The sequence below is a fragment of the Vicugna pacos genome, chromosome 3 (genome assembly GCF_048564905.1).
Source record: "Vicugna pacos chromosome 3, VicPac4, whole genome shotgun sequence".
NCBI lineage: Eukaryota > Metazoa > Chordata > Mammalia > Artiodactyla > Camelidae > Vicugna > Vicugna pacos.
Window position 1 is genome coordinate 64687134 of NC_132989.1, and position 17023 is coordinate 64704156.

The following is a 17023-nucleotide window of genomic DNA, read 5'->3' on the forward strand; positions in this document are numbered from 1 at the left end:
TCTAGGAGAGTCCAGAAGTTCAAAAGTTTACAGAAATACTCCCAAAGGTATGTCATTTCATCCTCTTTCCCAACATTTGCAACCCCCAGAGTACCCAAGAGTGAATTTTAGAAAGATATCACAGCTCTTTTTCCCAAGCAAGAATTAAGTATCAGTCAACCAGCTTTCATATCAATTATAGGACAATGAAAAAGACTGTGTGACAATTTGAAAAGCAATTTAAAGGGTAGGGGGAAAAAGGCAACATTTCTGCATTTGAGGCCACCTGTTATTAGAATCTCACATGGGTGTATTTTGAAAAAAAAAAACTCACAAAAAGAACGATAGAGGGCAAATAATGCAACAAGAATTCCAAGTGAACATAAAATTTGCAGTTTAGTGAAATTTTCTTGGAATATATCAGAGATCTACATACAGTAGGAGCATGAAGCAAAGCCAGATCAGTTCAGTGAAATGTAGCATTCCCTGAAACCAAAGACCTACCTGGAACTTAATTACAAAAGACAGCAGACTTAAGAGCCACAAGAAATCTCCTGAGAGCAACACTGCTGGTGAAAATCATTTTCTCAGAGAATCCATATATTCATTTTAATGGTTTAAAATGATTCATGCACTGGTGGAAGAAAGACATGGAACTTGTTCCCATGTTTTTCTTTTCACTTCCACAATCAAACAAAAATGCTCTGTAATTGGACCTTCAAAGTTAAATCTTTGGATAGGCAGTCTGAAAGCCTCAGATAATTTCATCAAGGGGTTTCGGAAACAAAGAAATCTCTGAAGGCTCCAGGGTCCAGATTTTTAAAAGGGCTTATGGAATAAAACAGCATTTTGAAAGAAACAGATAAAAATTGGTATCCAATATGAAATGCGGTACAGAATTATTTATATATGTCACCATGTTCTGTAGCTTTCAGCAAAGCTGACTGTAGTTTCTTAAGAGATTTCAAATTAATCCCCCATAGAAGGCCCAAGTAATATTCCCCAAAGGTTCTATAAACCTTTGTAGAAATGATATTAAAGAAATAAAGAAGAATAAAAATATTGAATTGTTAAGTCAGTGAAATATTAAATAGAACAAGTAACATTAGTTGTTGCTATATTTAAGTTTATGTCTATGAGAATAACTATCCAGAAATTAAGAAGAGTGAGTAAAATAGAGAGTAGAGCCTAAGAGCAGAGGATTTAGCACTTGTCTCAAGGGTCACAATAAATACAGTTTAATAGCTTGTTGTGTCAGGACTTAGTCAAAGAATCAGAAAAAAAAAGTTCACAATTAATTTTGAAGCCTGAACATCTGTCCCAGGCCTGGCATATAAGGTCGAGGAAGTTTTAGACATAATCCTTCCAGACAACTGAGGTCCTTTTTAGACAGTGAGTGTTACAAATATCAAAACTGCTGTGGAGCCTATAACCTTCCAATACCAAATACTCAGTGCAGAACTGGGAATTCCCAAATCTACCCTCACTTCTGATGCCAATTGAGAGTGCTGAGGTCCAAGACTCTGGTTTGATAATTCACTAGAAAGACTCACAGAATTCATTTAAATCTACTTCATTCACAGTTACAGCTTATGACAGTGAAGAGATACAAATAAAAAGCAGCCAAGGGAAGAGGCATATGGGGCAGAGTCTAGGAGATTCCAAACACAGGCTCTCCCTTGGTGGAGCCTTGGATAGTGATAACTCCTCTCAGTGATGATGTGTTCCAACTGGGGAAGCTCATCTCAGCCTTGATGTTCAGAGTATTTGTTGAGGCTTAGACATGGAGACATGGTTGAGCACATGCATGGCTGACCTTAGTCTCCTGCCCCTCCAGTGGTCAAGGTGGCCCAAAGCCCCACCATACATCACACTGTTATCACGGATTATCTTACCACAGCCCCCAGATAAACAGAGATACTCTAATCATGTAGGATATTACAAGGTTTAGAGATTACCTCCCAGGAGCTGAGGGCAAAGATTAGAACCCCCAACCCCAGCCCTTTGGATAATCTTCCACGGCACACTCATATTAAAAAAGTTGTACATATGAACTCTACGCTCCTTACTGGAATGACGTGTCTGCAAACACTGTGACTATATTAGCCCAACACATCCTAAACCATACAGAAATGTTCTGCTGACGAATTATTTTGGTTGGCTATGGCCTTACTTCATCTGCACTTTTGGAAGGCAACAGTTTTATTCAAGATGCTTTGGGTTAGAAGACAGCTTCCTGTTCTTCTCTGCTGATGAGAATTTTTCCTGCAGCATTGTTGGGATGTCCAATAGTGAGGACTCATCCCCCAGCTTATTCTTCTCTAGACTACTAATCAATGTAGATTCTTGTTAACACATCTACTACCTCCAACAAGAACCTTTTTTCCTCTTTGTACTTCTTAGAATGTGATTCTCAATTTGCACAATTTTCCAAGGAACATTTCCTAGAATTTACCTGGAAACTGGTTCTTGCTTCCTTATTACAGCTGGAAGAATGTACTTATATTTAGGCTAATTTTGTTACAGGGTTTCATTGGTTTAGTGGAATTGATTGCAGAGAAAACCATCAAGAATGATATACCAGCCATTCAATCATGAAATGGTTTCAGGGTACTGGTATGTTTTCCTAGAAAATTGAATTCTCTGAATAATAGCTAGAGTCTATGTCGGATAAATGAATCAGACTTTGGTTTCAAATTTTTTATATCCAATCACTAACAGAAGTTTCACAAAACAAGCAGAACTTCCAATAAGATTTTTTTAAACATGATGTAGATTTATACCACTCACTGAAACTTTCAGAAAACAATTTTCTACACATTTTAACACAGTAACTTTTATTTTACTTTTTTAAATGAAAAGTTTGGAATTTTGCAATGTTCCAATATAAGGCAAAGTAGGACATAAATTGTTGCTCAGCCTAAAGCATATGAATAATGTGGCCAAAGAATCAGAAACAACTGAAGTGTCTCATGTACAATATTCATATGGATAAATATTATGTTTAACATCATTTGTGCATACTAATTCTGTGAAATTTTTCATAAGGCTTTAAATCACTTAAAGCATTGATTCAAGTTGTAACTCTAAAATGTTCAACAGTCCAGAAAATTCAAATAATGTTGATACTAAGTATATAAAAATGAGTTTTATGATGCTGAATCATAAATTAGTAAGTATAAGTCCTTTATGTCACCCACAAAAATCAGATTTTATACTCACATAATATGTAAATGCTTACTTTATGAAATAGATACTTAATCTATAACTACTAAGTTTCCACTATTTAAAAAAAGGACCATTATTTTAACTAGAAATTGCTAATTTTAAAATGTCATGAATTCAATGAAAAACTGGGATGAATATAAATTTCTACATGCACTATAAACCCATTTTACAAGCACAAAATTGGGGAAGTCCTGGCTTAAGAGAAATTTTATGGAAAAGCTCAGTTTATTCAACCATAAATCAATCAGTCATGACCCAAAATGTAATATAATAGTTTTAAATCTTAGCCTGCCTTGATAGAAGCATTGTATCCACAGCAAAGCTGCACTCAGTTTTTGAGCCATTGGCATAACAACTCCATACTATGTACAAGCAAATACCACTTTTTCATAGAATCACAGTTAAAGCAGAAGGTATCTAATGGAATGCAATCAAGATAAGTCTGAAAATCATCTAACATAGGGAACTTTGTAAGGAACCATAAATGTTCAGCCTAAAGCAGTGGTTTGAGTATGAAAGGTTTGTGTCAGTTATTGTTAAATATGTCTAAAGTGCTTTTCTTTTAACACCTAGAATTCTATGTGTGTTGAGAATAAAGCTGTAAGATTGATACATGGATGTTAGAAAGAGGCATATTTCAGCCTAATAAGAAGGCAGGGTTTCCAAGTGTCTAAATACATACCTGCTTTATTACATTGAGACTTGTCATGGATGGGCTGAAAGTTCCATGTCAGAAATGCTGGGGAAGATGGCAATAGCCAGATCTGTCTTCTCTTTCAGGTCTCAGATCTGTTCACTCTATCAGTAGAATTAGATAAAAACAGGGTTTCTCAGGGATCAGAGCTGCAAAACACTGTTCTTTTCTAACTTCTTTATAAGCACTCTGAATGAAAGGGTAGATACTCAAAATTATGTATGCTAAGTAAAGAATTCTTAGCTTTTGCACACCTCTCAGCCCCACCCACAGTCTGCCTAGGAAAAAGGGTTTTTATCTTTGTCCTTCCCTTAAGGACATTAGATCAGTGTACAGATCTAGTCAATAAAGCCAACGCTGTGGTTGACACTATTAACAAGGCAAATGTAAACAACAGAGAAAACTTGAGAAAGCTTGATTCAATCCTTTCATTTCCACAATATCTAGAATCTACATATCAGAAGAGAAATAATGAAATCTAGAAGGAGATGACTAAGAGGCCACAGGGATAAAGTGATGGTCACCTGAGACCTTGCTAAAATACTGACCTGTCAGCCCTGTGAAGAGCTCACGGAGGCTATATAAAAATGCTTAATACCGCTTGCTATTTGGATGATGTGAACATAAATTCCAAAAGGTTAGAACAGTGTGAATCTCTTTAAAACTTTTAATAAGTTAAGTTAAAGACAAATAAAAAGCACATTTTTTACAAACCTCGATGACTTAGTAAATAAATAATATGTGCAATAAATCCCCAAAGGATTTCTTGGTGTTTGTGAAAGACAGAGTCACAGTGCTAAGAGACACTGAGATGCTCCCCAGCTCTGTGACTGAGCCATGGAGGACAGTCTTGCCTGCCTCCAGCTGATACCATCTCCTCTGGCCTGAGTAGACCATTGTCCCTACTGAAGGATGACACATCTCATCTTACCAAAAAATGTTGCTCCCGGCAACTTTTGATGGTTCTATTTTGTTGGACGGTCTCTGTGTTGAGATTTGAATCCTCACCAGAATCTGACTTGAATTTTAGCTAATATCACAAGAGAGCTGATATAAGAAAATCAGATCCAAGATCTCAGTCACATTGACACAGCTGCATTTTTCTCTCTCTTACCTTCTCCTAGGTTGTAATTGTAGAAGCCTCTCCTCTCCAAGGTACCTTGAGTACCTTTTTCTCCTGGCCCTGTATGTTGGGAAAAACCTGAAAGACCTCTAAGCATTATCATGTTTGAATATCTCAGCAAAATTGTCATCAGCTAAGTAGCTAAGCTTCCTCCTAAAACTGAAATGTGTGCATACTCTTTCTAAAAGCTTCTAAATCAACTTCTCTTTGTCGGGTACAGTGTTTCCCTTTTTCTATATGGGGATTTAATGTTCTCCATCCATCTCTTCAGACTTCGATTTCAATCAAGGTGCTTGTATCTCTAAAGTGTGTATGTGAAAGCACTTTTCTAGAATTCTTACAGGTTTTATAAAGTTAACTGAAAATACCAAGTCTGCATCCCTTTGCCAGGTAAAGCCTTGACATAGCATTCTTCAGCAGGATCCTCTTGGTGCTGGAGACAAGAATCCAGCACATGTGCCACATGTTCGCACAGCAAGTACAAGGTGTCATGCTGGAATTTGCAAATGTGTGCCTTGTGTGCTGTCTGGGTCATTACTGAGAGACCTGTGGGGAAAAAAGTATATTTTCAGTATTTTTAGATCTTGGTTTGTTTGTTTGATTCCCTTACAGACTTAAGCTGTTTTCTTTATTCTGTTTTATGAAACTTCATTTAATTTTGTTGATGAACATTCAAATATCTATGACTTTCACATATTAAATCAGATGTCATAGCTGTATGCAATTTCAGAGCTGCTATAGTTTCTCTATATGTATTCTCCATTATGAATAAAGCAGTAAGTATAAGTAATAATTCAACTGCTTTGTGGGTTGACAGTTCCATATTGAAACTTGTGCCGAAAACAAGCTACTTAAAAGAAAATTGTTTCTTCCTGTATTTCCTTCCCAGGAAGTGGTATAGCATTGTACTTGGATGGTTGCAAATCTTGTGATGAAAGTTAGTAAATTTAAACTCTATTATTCCAGAGATATACTTTTAACGTTCTGTAGCAGGGTTATGAAATTGGATTTTAGATTCTCTATTAAACTGTAACACCACAGTCGCAGTGAAGCACTTGAATCCAAATTGTATGTTAGAGAGAATGTCAGGAAACCACAGAATATACTCTTCTTATTTTCTGTTGTTACAGTAACATTTCTCAAGATTTTTGGTGAGTGTGTACGTGGTATATCCTATACATGTGAGCTTTTGCTAACAGAGACACTGTTATTTAGTAACAATTTTCAATCCAGAATTAATTCCTCTTTGGTCATTGCAGGCTAGAGCATTGCTGAGGATAAAATTTGTATTAAATCAATGTGGATTCAGATATGCCAGGATGATGAATTCTAGACTTGGCACAGTTCAGTATTCCTTTCTTCAGCAAATATTTATTCAAAAACAGCCTTGAGATATATTTTGTGTCAAAGTGAAAAATTATTTCCCCACAAGATTGGGACGGCACTTTGCCTTCACCTTCAATGGCACATAATCTTTCCATGGAACCAACGGAAAGATTACCTCATCTTGCCTGTTGCTTCCATTAATCAGTGTCACACACTGTCTAATGCTTTAGAGAAGAGTATCTTGATTTTTCTCTTTCCAGGGGACCTTTTGTGATCATGTGAGACTGAACCACTTATTCCAGAAGGCCATTTTTAAAACATTTCCATTAATTTCAGAACGTTCAAAGATAGGGTTAAATATTCTGTCATGTGATAATAGAGTTTCTTTTTTTTTTTTTTTTTACCCCTTTGAAGAATTTTATTTTCAGGTCTCTCTTTGACCATGTAGTCACATTTTGATCTCACACGAGTAAAAAATTATCCTCCAATTTTAAGATACCTCATAAAGCTGAAAGGCAAAACCCTGAAGAGATTTTCACTATCCTAGTTGAACTGCAACAAAAATGGTAATGTAAAATAGTTAGAAATGACTTAATAATAAATGTTCAGAATCTATAGGTTAAAAATGGTAAAATCTTCAAGACTAAATATTATAAATATATTAGTTACTCCCAAAGTAATTTATAATTTATTGCCACTCTTATCAGGACTCCACTGTTTAGTTTTGTTTTTCTTATATTTTTATTGAAGTATAGTTAGTTTATAAGGTGTCAGTTTCTGGTGTACAGCACAGTGGTTCAGTCATATAGGAACATACATAGATTCGTTTTCACATTTTTTTCCATTATAGGTTACTACAAGATACTGAATATAGTTCCCTGTGCTATACAGCATAAACTTCTTGTTTATCTATTTTATATATATTAGTATCTTCAAATCTCCAAGTCCCAGTTTATCCCTTCCCACCTCCTTCGCCGCCCCTGGTAACCGTGAGTTTGTTTTCTATGTCTGTAAGTCTGTTTCTGTTTTGTAAGTAAGTTCGAATCTTTTTTTCTTTTTTTGAAGATTGCACATATGAGTGCTAGCATATGGTAGTTTTCTTTCTCTTTCTGTCTTACTTCACTTAGAATGCTGTGCTCCAGGTCCATCCATGTTGATGCAAAGGGCATTATTTTATTGTCTTTTATGGCTGAGTAGTATTCGATTGTATGAATATACCACAACTTCTTTATCCAGTCATCCCTCGATGGACATTTGGGTTGTTTCCATGTCTTGGCTATTGTAAACAGTGCTGCTGTGAACATTGGGGTGCATTGTCTTTTTGAATTAAGGTTCCCGCTGGATTTATGCCCAGGAGTGGGATTGCTAGATCGTATGATAAGTCTATTTTTAGTCTTTTGAGGAATCTCCATACTGTTTTCCACAATGGCTGCACCAAACTGCATTCTCACCAACAGTGTAGGAGGGTTCCCATTTTTCCACAGCCTCTCCAGCATTTATCATTTGTGGACTTTTGAATGATGGCCATTCTGATTGGTGTGACGTGATACCTCATTGTAATTTTGATTTGCATTTCTCTGATGATTAGCAATATTGAGCATTTTTTCATGTGCCTATTGGCCATTTGTATGTTCTTCACTGGAGAATTCCTTGTTTAGGTCTTCTGCCCATTTTTGGGTTGGGTTGTTTGTTTTTTTCTTAAGTTGTATGAGCTGTTTATATATTCTGGAAATTAAGCCCTTGTCAGTCTGATCTTAAGCAAAACAGAAAGACAATCTACAGTTTGCTAATGGTTTCCTTTGCTATGCAAAAGCTTATAAATTTAATTGGGTCCCATTTGTTTATTTTCGCATTGATTGCTATTGCTTGGGTAGACTGCCCTAGGAAAACATTGCTGAGATTTATGTCAGATAATGTTTTGCCTACGTTTTCTTCTAAGAGGTTTATCGTGTCTTGTCTTGTTTAAGTCTTTTAGCCATTTTGAGTTTATTTTTGTGTATGGTGTGAGCAAGTATTCTAACTTCATTGATTTACATGCAGCTGTCCAGTTTTCCTGACACCATTTGCTGAAGAGACTGTCTTTACTCCATTGTATGTTCTTGCCTCCTTTGTCAAAGATTAATTGACCAAAAGTTTGTGCGTTTATTTCTGGACTCTCTATTCTGTTCCATTGATCCGTATTATCTGTTTTTGTACCAATACCATTCTGTTTGGGTTACTGTAACCTCTGTAGTATTGTCTGTAGTTTGGGAGGGTTATTCCTCCAGCTTCATACCTTTTCTTCAGTAATGCTTTGGCAATTCTGGGTCTTTTGTGATTCCATATAAATTTTAGGACTGTTTGTTCTAGTTCTGTGAAAAATGTCCTGGGTAATTTGATAGGGATTGCATTAAATCTTTAGATTGCTTTTCACCATGGAGTATTATGCTGGCTGTAGGTTTGTCATAAATACCTTTTATTATGTTGAGCTATGTTCCTTCTGTACCCACTTTGGTAAGAGTTTTTATCATAAATGGGTGTTGAATTTTATCAAATGCTTTTTCTGCATCTATTGAGATGATCATGTGGTTTTTGTCCCTTCTCTTGTTGATGTGGTGTATCACATTGATAGATTTGCATATGTTGAACCATCCTTGTGTCCCTGGGATGAACCCAACTTGATCATGGTGTATGATCTTTTTTATGTGTTGTTGGATTCTGTTTGCTAACATTTTGTTGAGTATTTTTGCATCTATGTTCATCAACGATATTGGCCTATAGCTTTCTTTTTTGGTGTTGTCTGTGTCTGGCTTTGGTATCAGGGTGATGGTGGCTTCATAGAATAAGTTTGGGAGTACTCCCTCCTCTTAAATCTTTTGGAAGTGTTTGAGAAGGATTGGTATGAGCTCTTTCTATGATAGCCTGGACTTCTGTTTGCAGGGAGAATTTTTATGGCTGATCCTATTTCACTTCTAGTGATTGGTCTCTTCAAGTTGTCCAATTTATTGCCATCTACTTGTTCATAGTTTTCTCTCACGATTTTTTGTATTTCTGTGGTGATGGTTGAAATCTCTCTCCATTTTCATTTCTTATTTTGTTTGTGTCCTCTCTCTTTTCTTCTTGGTGAGCCTGGCCAGAGTTTTGTCAACTTTGTTTACTCTTTTGAAAGAAACAGCTCTTGGTTTGATTGGTTTTTTTCCATTGTTTTTTTAATCTCTATTTTATTTCTTCCCTTCTGCTGAATTTAGGTTTTGTTTGTTCTTTTTCTAATTCTTTTAGGTGGTAGGGTAGGTTGTTTGAGATTGTTCTTTATGAGAAAGGCCTGTACTGCTATGACCTTCCTTCTCAGGACTGCTTTTGCTCCAGCCTACAGATTTTGTGTGGTAATGTTTTCATTGTCATTTGTCTTAAGGTATTTTGTAATATCTTCTTTGATGTCATTGTTGACCCATTGGTTTTATAGTAGTATGTTGCTTAGTCTCCATGCTGGCATTCTTCTCATTTGTTTTTCTAGTTTCATGCTATTGTGGTCAGAGAAGATGCTTGGAATAATTTCTATCCTCTTAAATTTGTTGAGGCTTCTTTTGTGCCTGAGTATGTGGTCTATCCTATTTTGTGCCTGAGTATGTGGTCTATCCTAGAGTATATTCCATGAGCACTAGAAAATAATGTATATTCTGGTTTTGGGGGGATGTAATGTCCTAAAAATATCAACCAAGTATAACTGTTTTATTGTGTCATTTAGAATCTCCCTTGCCTTACTGATTTTCTGTCTGGAAGACCTGTCCAATGATGTTAGTGGGGTGTTAAAGTCTCCTACTATTATTGTATTCTTTTCTGTCTGGAAGACCTGTCCAATGATGTTAGTGGGGTGTTAAAGTCTCCTACTATTATTGTATTCCCATCAATTTCTCCATTTATATCTGTTGGTATTTGTTTTATATAGATCCTATTATCCTATATTGGGTGCACATATGTTAACGAGTATAATATCTTCATCTTGTGTTGCTCCTTTGATCATTATATAGTGTCCTTCTTTTTCTTTATGGCCTTTGTTTTAAAGTCTATTTTGTCTGATACGAGTATTGCTACTCCCACTTTCAATCTAGTGGGTCTCTTGTAGGTAGCATATTGTAGGCTTTTCATTTATTATTCAATCTGCCACTCTTTTGATTGGAGCATTTAGTCCATTGACATTTATAGTAATTATTGATAGATGTGTGTTTATTGCCACTTTGAACTTTGTAGTCAAGTTGATTTGGTGTTTCTTCTTTGTTCCCTTCTTTTCCTTTTCTTTCTGTCATTTGATAATTTTGTATTAGCTTTGCTTCTTTTTGGGTTTTGTGACTCTAAATGCTTTGTTTTTCCTTGCCTGTGAAATTGTTTCTCTTGCTTTCTAAAGGATAACCTTGCTAGATAAAGTATCCTAGGCTGCATCTTTTTTTCATTCAGGACTTTGAATATATCTTGCCACTCCCTTCTGGCCTGTAGTGTTTGTGTAGAGAAATCAGCTGAGAGCCTTATGGGGGTTCCCTTGTAAACTCACTCTTTGTTTTTCTCTTGCTGTCTTTAGGATCATTTCTCTTTAACCTTGGCCATCTTGATTATGTCTTGGTGTAGGTCTATCTGTGTTCTTCTTGTTGGGGACCCTCTGTGCTTCCTATACTTGGATGGAAGTTTTCAGTCATGATTTCTTCAAATACCTTGTTAATCCCTTTTGCTCTTTCTTCTCCTTCTGGGACCCATATTATGTATAGGTTGGCACACTTATATTGCTTTCATTAGTTTTTACTTGCTTTTCTGTCTGCTGTTCTGATTAGGTGACTTCTGTTATTCTGTCATCTAAGTCACTTACTCATTTCTCTGCATTATCTAGTCTGCTTGACTGCCTTTAGTGCTTTGATCACTCCCTTTTTGAAGTCATGATCTAGTAGACTATTGAGGAGGTTTATTTCATTGATTGTTTTTTTCAAGGAATTTCTCTTGGTCTTTTTAATTGGGAGTATCAGTTGTCTACTGTGGTCTTGAAGGGCTGTTTTATTTTTTGTTTGTTTTAATTTAAATAGGAGCATTCTGTACAGATTTTGTGATGGCTGTTCACCATGTCTTTCCTCTGTCTGTATGGGCTATTAGCTCTTTAATTGGGGGTGTGGTGATCAGAGCCTGCCCTGATAGTTGTTGTTGAGCTGGGCCTCCTTTTTTGTTCCATGGTTGTCACAGCCTTGACAGGGGTCTGGTCTACTCCCCTGTTGCTGGATTAGAGGCTTCTAGACCTGTTTCTGAGCTGTGGTGTCTGGTAGGCAGGAGATGTCCACTGGTAAGTGCCCTCTGTGGTGGTGTCTGTTACTTGTTATGTGGGCTTACAAAGCGCTCTTTGTTGATGCTGCCTTTGTCCTGTCCTTAGCTGTGGGAATGTTGGCCACATGCTCTGGTGTCCACCAGGTTCTGGGGCCCAGGAACCACCAGTGCACATCCGCCAATGTCAGGTGCTAGGACCCACCATAGGGAGAGTGCAGTCACAGCCTGAATCTGTGGTGCACCACAGGGTTAGCAGACCCCAGCCCCACACCTGCATACAGGACATTATGCTGGCCTGTTATTAATTATCCATACTCACCTCTGCCGTGTATCAGAACTCTGCTTACTGCTTGTTTGCCCTAGAGGCGTGGGTCCAGAGAGCAAATCCACCCGCTCTACCTGGGGCTGTAAACAAATCTCAGTCCCGCCTGGCCTGTGAAGTTACAGGGCTGCTGGGTGTGGATTCAGCTTTCAGCCCTGCCTCCGTGAGGGCTATGCCCAAGCCCCACCTCTCTTCCTGCAAGAAAACACCAACAATGGAGCCAAGTGGAGAAAGCAGCTATGGCGGGGCTGTGTTGTGCCCATCCCCACCACACCCCCCAACACTGTTCCTTTTTTATGTGGAGGTCCCAGGCTGTTCTGTTCCACACATGCCCTCCAGTCCCCTGAGACTTCCTCTGTGCAGTGAGCCCTCTGCTTTGCACAGATCTCCAGCAGCCAGTCCCGGCTTGTTCCTGCTGGCTCGAGTCTAGGGCCAAGGATCGCAGGGACCCTCACCCCCGCTGACCTCCCATGCTGTGCCCTCCCTGCAAGACCAGTCCCGCACCAATTTTTTTTTTTTCTTACTGGATTTTGTGAGAATTCTCCTGTATTTCAAAGCGAGAAACACTCTGCCGGAGTTCAGTCAGTGTTCTGTGTGATTCAGTGGGTTTGTAGACATAATTCTTGGTATATCGAGGTTCAACCCCCATGGGCTCCACTGTTTTGATTTTGGGTTTTTCTCCCTGAAGCAAGCACTTCCCAACGTTACTATTAAAGTCTCTTGGGAGAAAAATGGACATAAAAAGCTCAAAAAAAACTTTGAAACAAAAGAAGAATGAGGAACAGTGACGCAATGCCAACACGTCAGGACATTATACGGCACCATGCTCACAACAGTGTTGTATGGATTCAGAAATTAATAGAAACACCAAAAAAAAAAAAGTTCAAAACAGTATTGATTAGGGTTTCTCTCTTGGGGATGAGTTTTGTTCTCTGTTGTGAGACGTATGCGAAAAACACTGTGAGAAAGACCATGATGCTCACCAAGTATCCATGTGCTCCTCTCCATTTCCCAGACTCCTTTGCAGTTGGGCTGGGGTCCTATAGTTAGATAAGGTCAATGAGATGTATCCAAGCTGCCCCCATACCTTTTTCTTTAAAACATCCTGCACAATCTCCCAGCTCTCTCTCCCCTTGAGGATGCGGACATCTCTTTCAGACGGTGGCTGTGATTTCCAACAGCCCGCATCTCTGTAGCACCCCTTCAAAGAAAGCACGTCGGCAGGCTGCCTAACCAACAGCCTGTAACAGATGCAAAGAATGACTATTTGCTGCATTAAAAAATCCTGATAGTTTTAAGAAAACATTAAAATTGATAACTATGTATTCCTGTGTTAGACAATCTTCATCTTATTTAAGTCTTAAACATGCGTTGACAGTTTCATTTCAAAATGATCAGTAAAAGAAGTTGCAATATATTTTGAAAAACCCAGCATGAATTACTTATCAAATCTCATGTTTAGGAAGAATGCTCTAAGCAAGAAAATAATAAAAATCATTTCTAAGAAAAGGAAGGCCAGATGATTGATAGTCTGTTCTTTACTAGGTTTTCCAGGGCAATTTTGACAACGATACTCACAGGAAAAACGTCATCGACCCTCCCATCTATGCTCGGCATATAAGAATCCTTCCTTGGTCCTGGTATGGGAGGATCACGCTGCGGTCGGAGCTGCTGGGCTGCACAGAGGAAGAGTGAGGAGACCCCCACATCCTGCACCCCTCCTGTTTCCCTAAAAGTCTCTCCATGGAATGACCTGTGCAAAATCTGTAGGAAACTGAATGGGATTTTTCATGAAAAAGTGCTCAAATTATGGTAGGCCACTAACTGTCTTCTTAAGGAGGTCTAAGCCTGCCTTTTCAATGGTTTAATTTGATTTTTATCGTTTAAATTTCTTAAGCAACATCACATTAACTGTGAACTACTTTTCTCATTGTTTTCTGACTTATTCATACTGGTTGAAGTATATTAGGGAAAGATAGTAGCACTCTTTTGATAGCAAGGGTAAAAATATCTCACAGTTACCAAACACAAGAGTTGTTAGAGCTTTTATAATCAATTCTTATAAAAGGAATACTGCAATGTTAGCAATAAGTTGTTTTTTCCTTCCATAATGACTCTATATTATCCTATTTCCCTGTGCCTACGGTGTTTAAACTGAATTCTGACGAAGAATCTAATGTGCAGTACTAACTGATACTGTAATTCTCATTTTACTTTCATTATTTTTAATCAGATTGTTTCTTTTTGTTCTATTCTATACACTGTATATTGCCTGAATAACTCCCTATTTTTCCTAATTGAGTTTTGTCCTATTACTCGCCTAAAAGAACTCATGCTTGTGTGTGTGTGTTTATATGTGTACACACACACACACACGGATGAAACGTGACTGAATATCAGTCAGTACATTGGTCATAATTAATTATCAGTAGGTTGAATCTGCAATTCTTTTGTTTTTGAAGGACGCTATAACTATTTAAATTTAATTTTCAAATACTTCCATTTTGCAAAATAAACAACAAAATTTCATTGATTCTTTAAAACAAAATGTAAACCTTTGTTTTACCAGCATTTACATAGCCTTATCGTTACTTTAAAATAATAGAATAAAATGTCTATTTAAAAATTTTTTAGCAAACAAATATTGACATAGTGCTGCATAACCAGGTCAAGCATACTCATCATTTCTTTGTTCATCTCTGCATTTCCTGTGAAACTAGAATTTTATTGAGGTTTGAAACTGGTGGTGGTTTCTCAGGAAAGCACAGTGGGTACATATTTGTGAGAAAAGAAGTATACTAATGACAACGCTGTCAACCATTTTCAAGATGAAAATTGATTTCTACTTATTTTGCTTCAAAGGTTCTGAAAAATAAGCAATTATCATCACAATTTGTTATTGATAATGGAGGTCTCATTGACAGTCTCTCAAATTAAAACTCACACTGCCTCCATGAAAGTCTTCAACATCTAATTTATAACCTTTACAAGTATTTGTTTTCTAAGGCTTAGACACAGAATTATTGGGGTTTAAAATTAAGGATCCTGGAAGAGAAAGTATGGTATGTGTACGAAACGTTGAGGTCCTGTGCAACACTGCTAAGTTCTTTTCTTTATTATTTGTGCTGCATAACAAAAGCCACTAGACTGTTACTGTCTTGTCTGTGTCCACGTGCTAACAGCATCTCTTAATGATGTATATATGGTGTTGTCTTCAATCATAGTGAAGAATCTAAAGAGAAAGTCAATCAATCATAATGGCATTTTTCAAAGATCAAACTACAGACTAGCTGGCCACATTTTTGTCCTATGCCCACACGCTTTCTAATTTAGGTTCTTATTATAAAAGTGTTGATTTGAAGTATCTGAAATGGTGATCAGTTTTTAGCATCTTTCAAAAACAAAACTTCCGTGTCATCAATATCACCTTTTTAAGAGAACTTTAAATTATGAATTTAAATATTTTTAATATGCTAAATATTAAAGTCATGTTACAAATAATGACTTAGGTCCAAAAATATACACAGACTTACTTCATAGCCAATGGCTCTTATTTCTTTAAAAATTTACTGTCCTACCAAATTCCTAGCCATTTTCCTTTGTACACTGTGCACAATTCTTGATCCTTAACAGAGTGTGTTTTTAAATTTTTGAGTAACTTTTTAATGCTTTACTTTCTCAAATTATTCATGGCTTCTTACAATGTTTTGAATTGTAGTTTACTGATTTTTTTTGAAAAAAATAACTAGTTTCAAAAGGAGTTTGTTAAAATTCGGTTACCTTTCAGAAATAGATGGCTTTCTCTTGCTTGTGCATTTTCTCTCTGCTCTGTATGCTTTTCACCAACACAGCATATCATGGGCTGTCTGTCCATGATGCCCCAAATTAATAACAACAAAGAGATTCCGACATGTGGAAATGTTAATAATTAATTATTGTGAAGTATTATGTAACTTTTGTGTCAATGACATCAAAGTAAAGCAAACTTACTTATTCTATTTAAATTTACACTAAAACAAGTAAAATCTCATAAGCAGAATACACAGAAGACTCAGTCTTCACCATACTAAGTAACTATAATATGCTAATTTTATGATCTATGAAATTACAATTTTAAACATCTTCATTTCATCTATGTCTTATTAAAAGCCTTTATCATAATCACTAATTCTAATTTTAGGATTGACTTTCTCTTTCTGAATGGCTTCATAAGGGTTGGTGTGAATTTTGAAGACTTGGGGTACTAATGATAGTACCTTTGCTAGTCAACAAATCATGAAATATAATACTCACTGCTGGCGTCGGATGTGTCAGTAAGTACAGAAATAACTAAGACACAAGATAACCTTTGCAAACGTTCAAGCTGTGTAATATTCCAATGTTGGGTTTTTTTTCCTTTGTATATATTAAATCATGTAGGATGTTGTAAAATCAGTATGACCTTGTCTAGTCTTCAGAGTTAAAATAAACTTTTGAAAATCTGGGATACTTTTGAAGCCGCTGTAATCAAACACATTTGTAAGAATGCACAAATTGTCTCAATGTGAATACCCATTACTCTTACCTACATGCTGGTTTACTTTTAACTTTGCACAGGAAAATTAAACAAGTACAGAACAAAAACAAACGTCAAAATCACAATAGCCTTCAAATATACATTGCTATCTGCTAAATTGGCCTTTCCCAAATTATTAAAATGTGTGCATTTCTCCGGCTCCTTTTAGCTGGGGAACATGTTATTAGAATACTGATAACCCAGAGTCGTGTTTTTTTGCCTCATGCATATTTAAAGTCTTGAGCTCCAGGACTGATCTGCCCGTTGTGAAGCCACTGCTGTTATTTCTATTGTTCTTTAAGTGCATGATTCTCAGGAGTATAATGGAGAGATTCAGTCAATAGTAAGCAGTACCACAAACACTAATATTTATCCATATAACGCCAGCTGCTGCTGAAAGAAAATCCTAACACTTGGCTTCTTCACAAACCCTGCTTCTTCCTCTCTGAAAGTCACTGGTAAAATATTCAGTCCATGTACGTCCCACATTTAGATATTTGCTTAACATTCAAAAAATTT

General features: G+C 36.8%; 1 protein-coding gene across 2 annotated transcripts in view; it reads left to right on the top strand.

The window, feature by feature from the left end:
• Positions 1-16437, top strand: part of EDIL3 (EGF like repeats and discoidin domains 3) — a 392981-nt gene extending 376544 nt beyond the window's left edge. For both annotated transcript variants that reach the window (XM_006197636.4, XM_006197637.4), the window contains one exon: positions 13495-16437. In XM_006197636.4, the coding sequence (XP_006197698.1) occupies positions 13495-13644 (150 nt within the window). In that variant the 3' untranslated portion in view covers positions 13645-16437. The remainder of the gene's footprint in view (positions 1-13494) is intronic.
• The last annotated feature ends 586 nt before the right edge of the window (positions 16438-17023 follow it).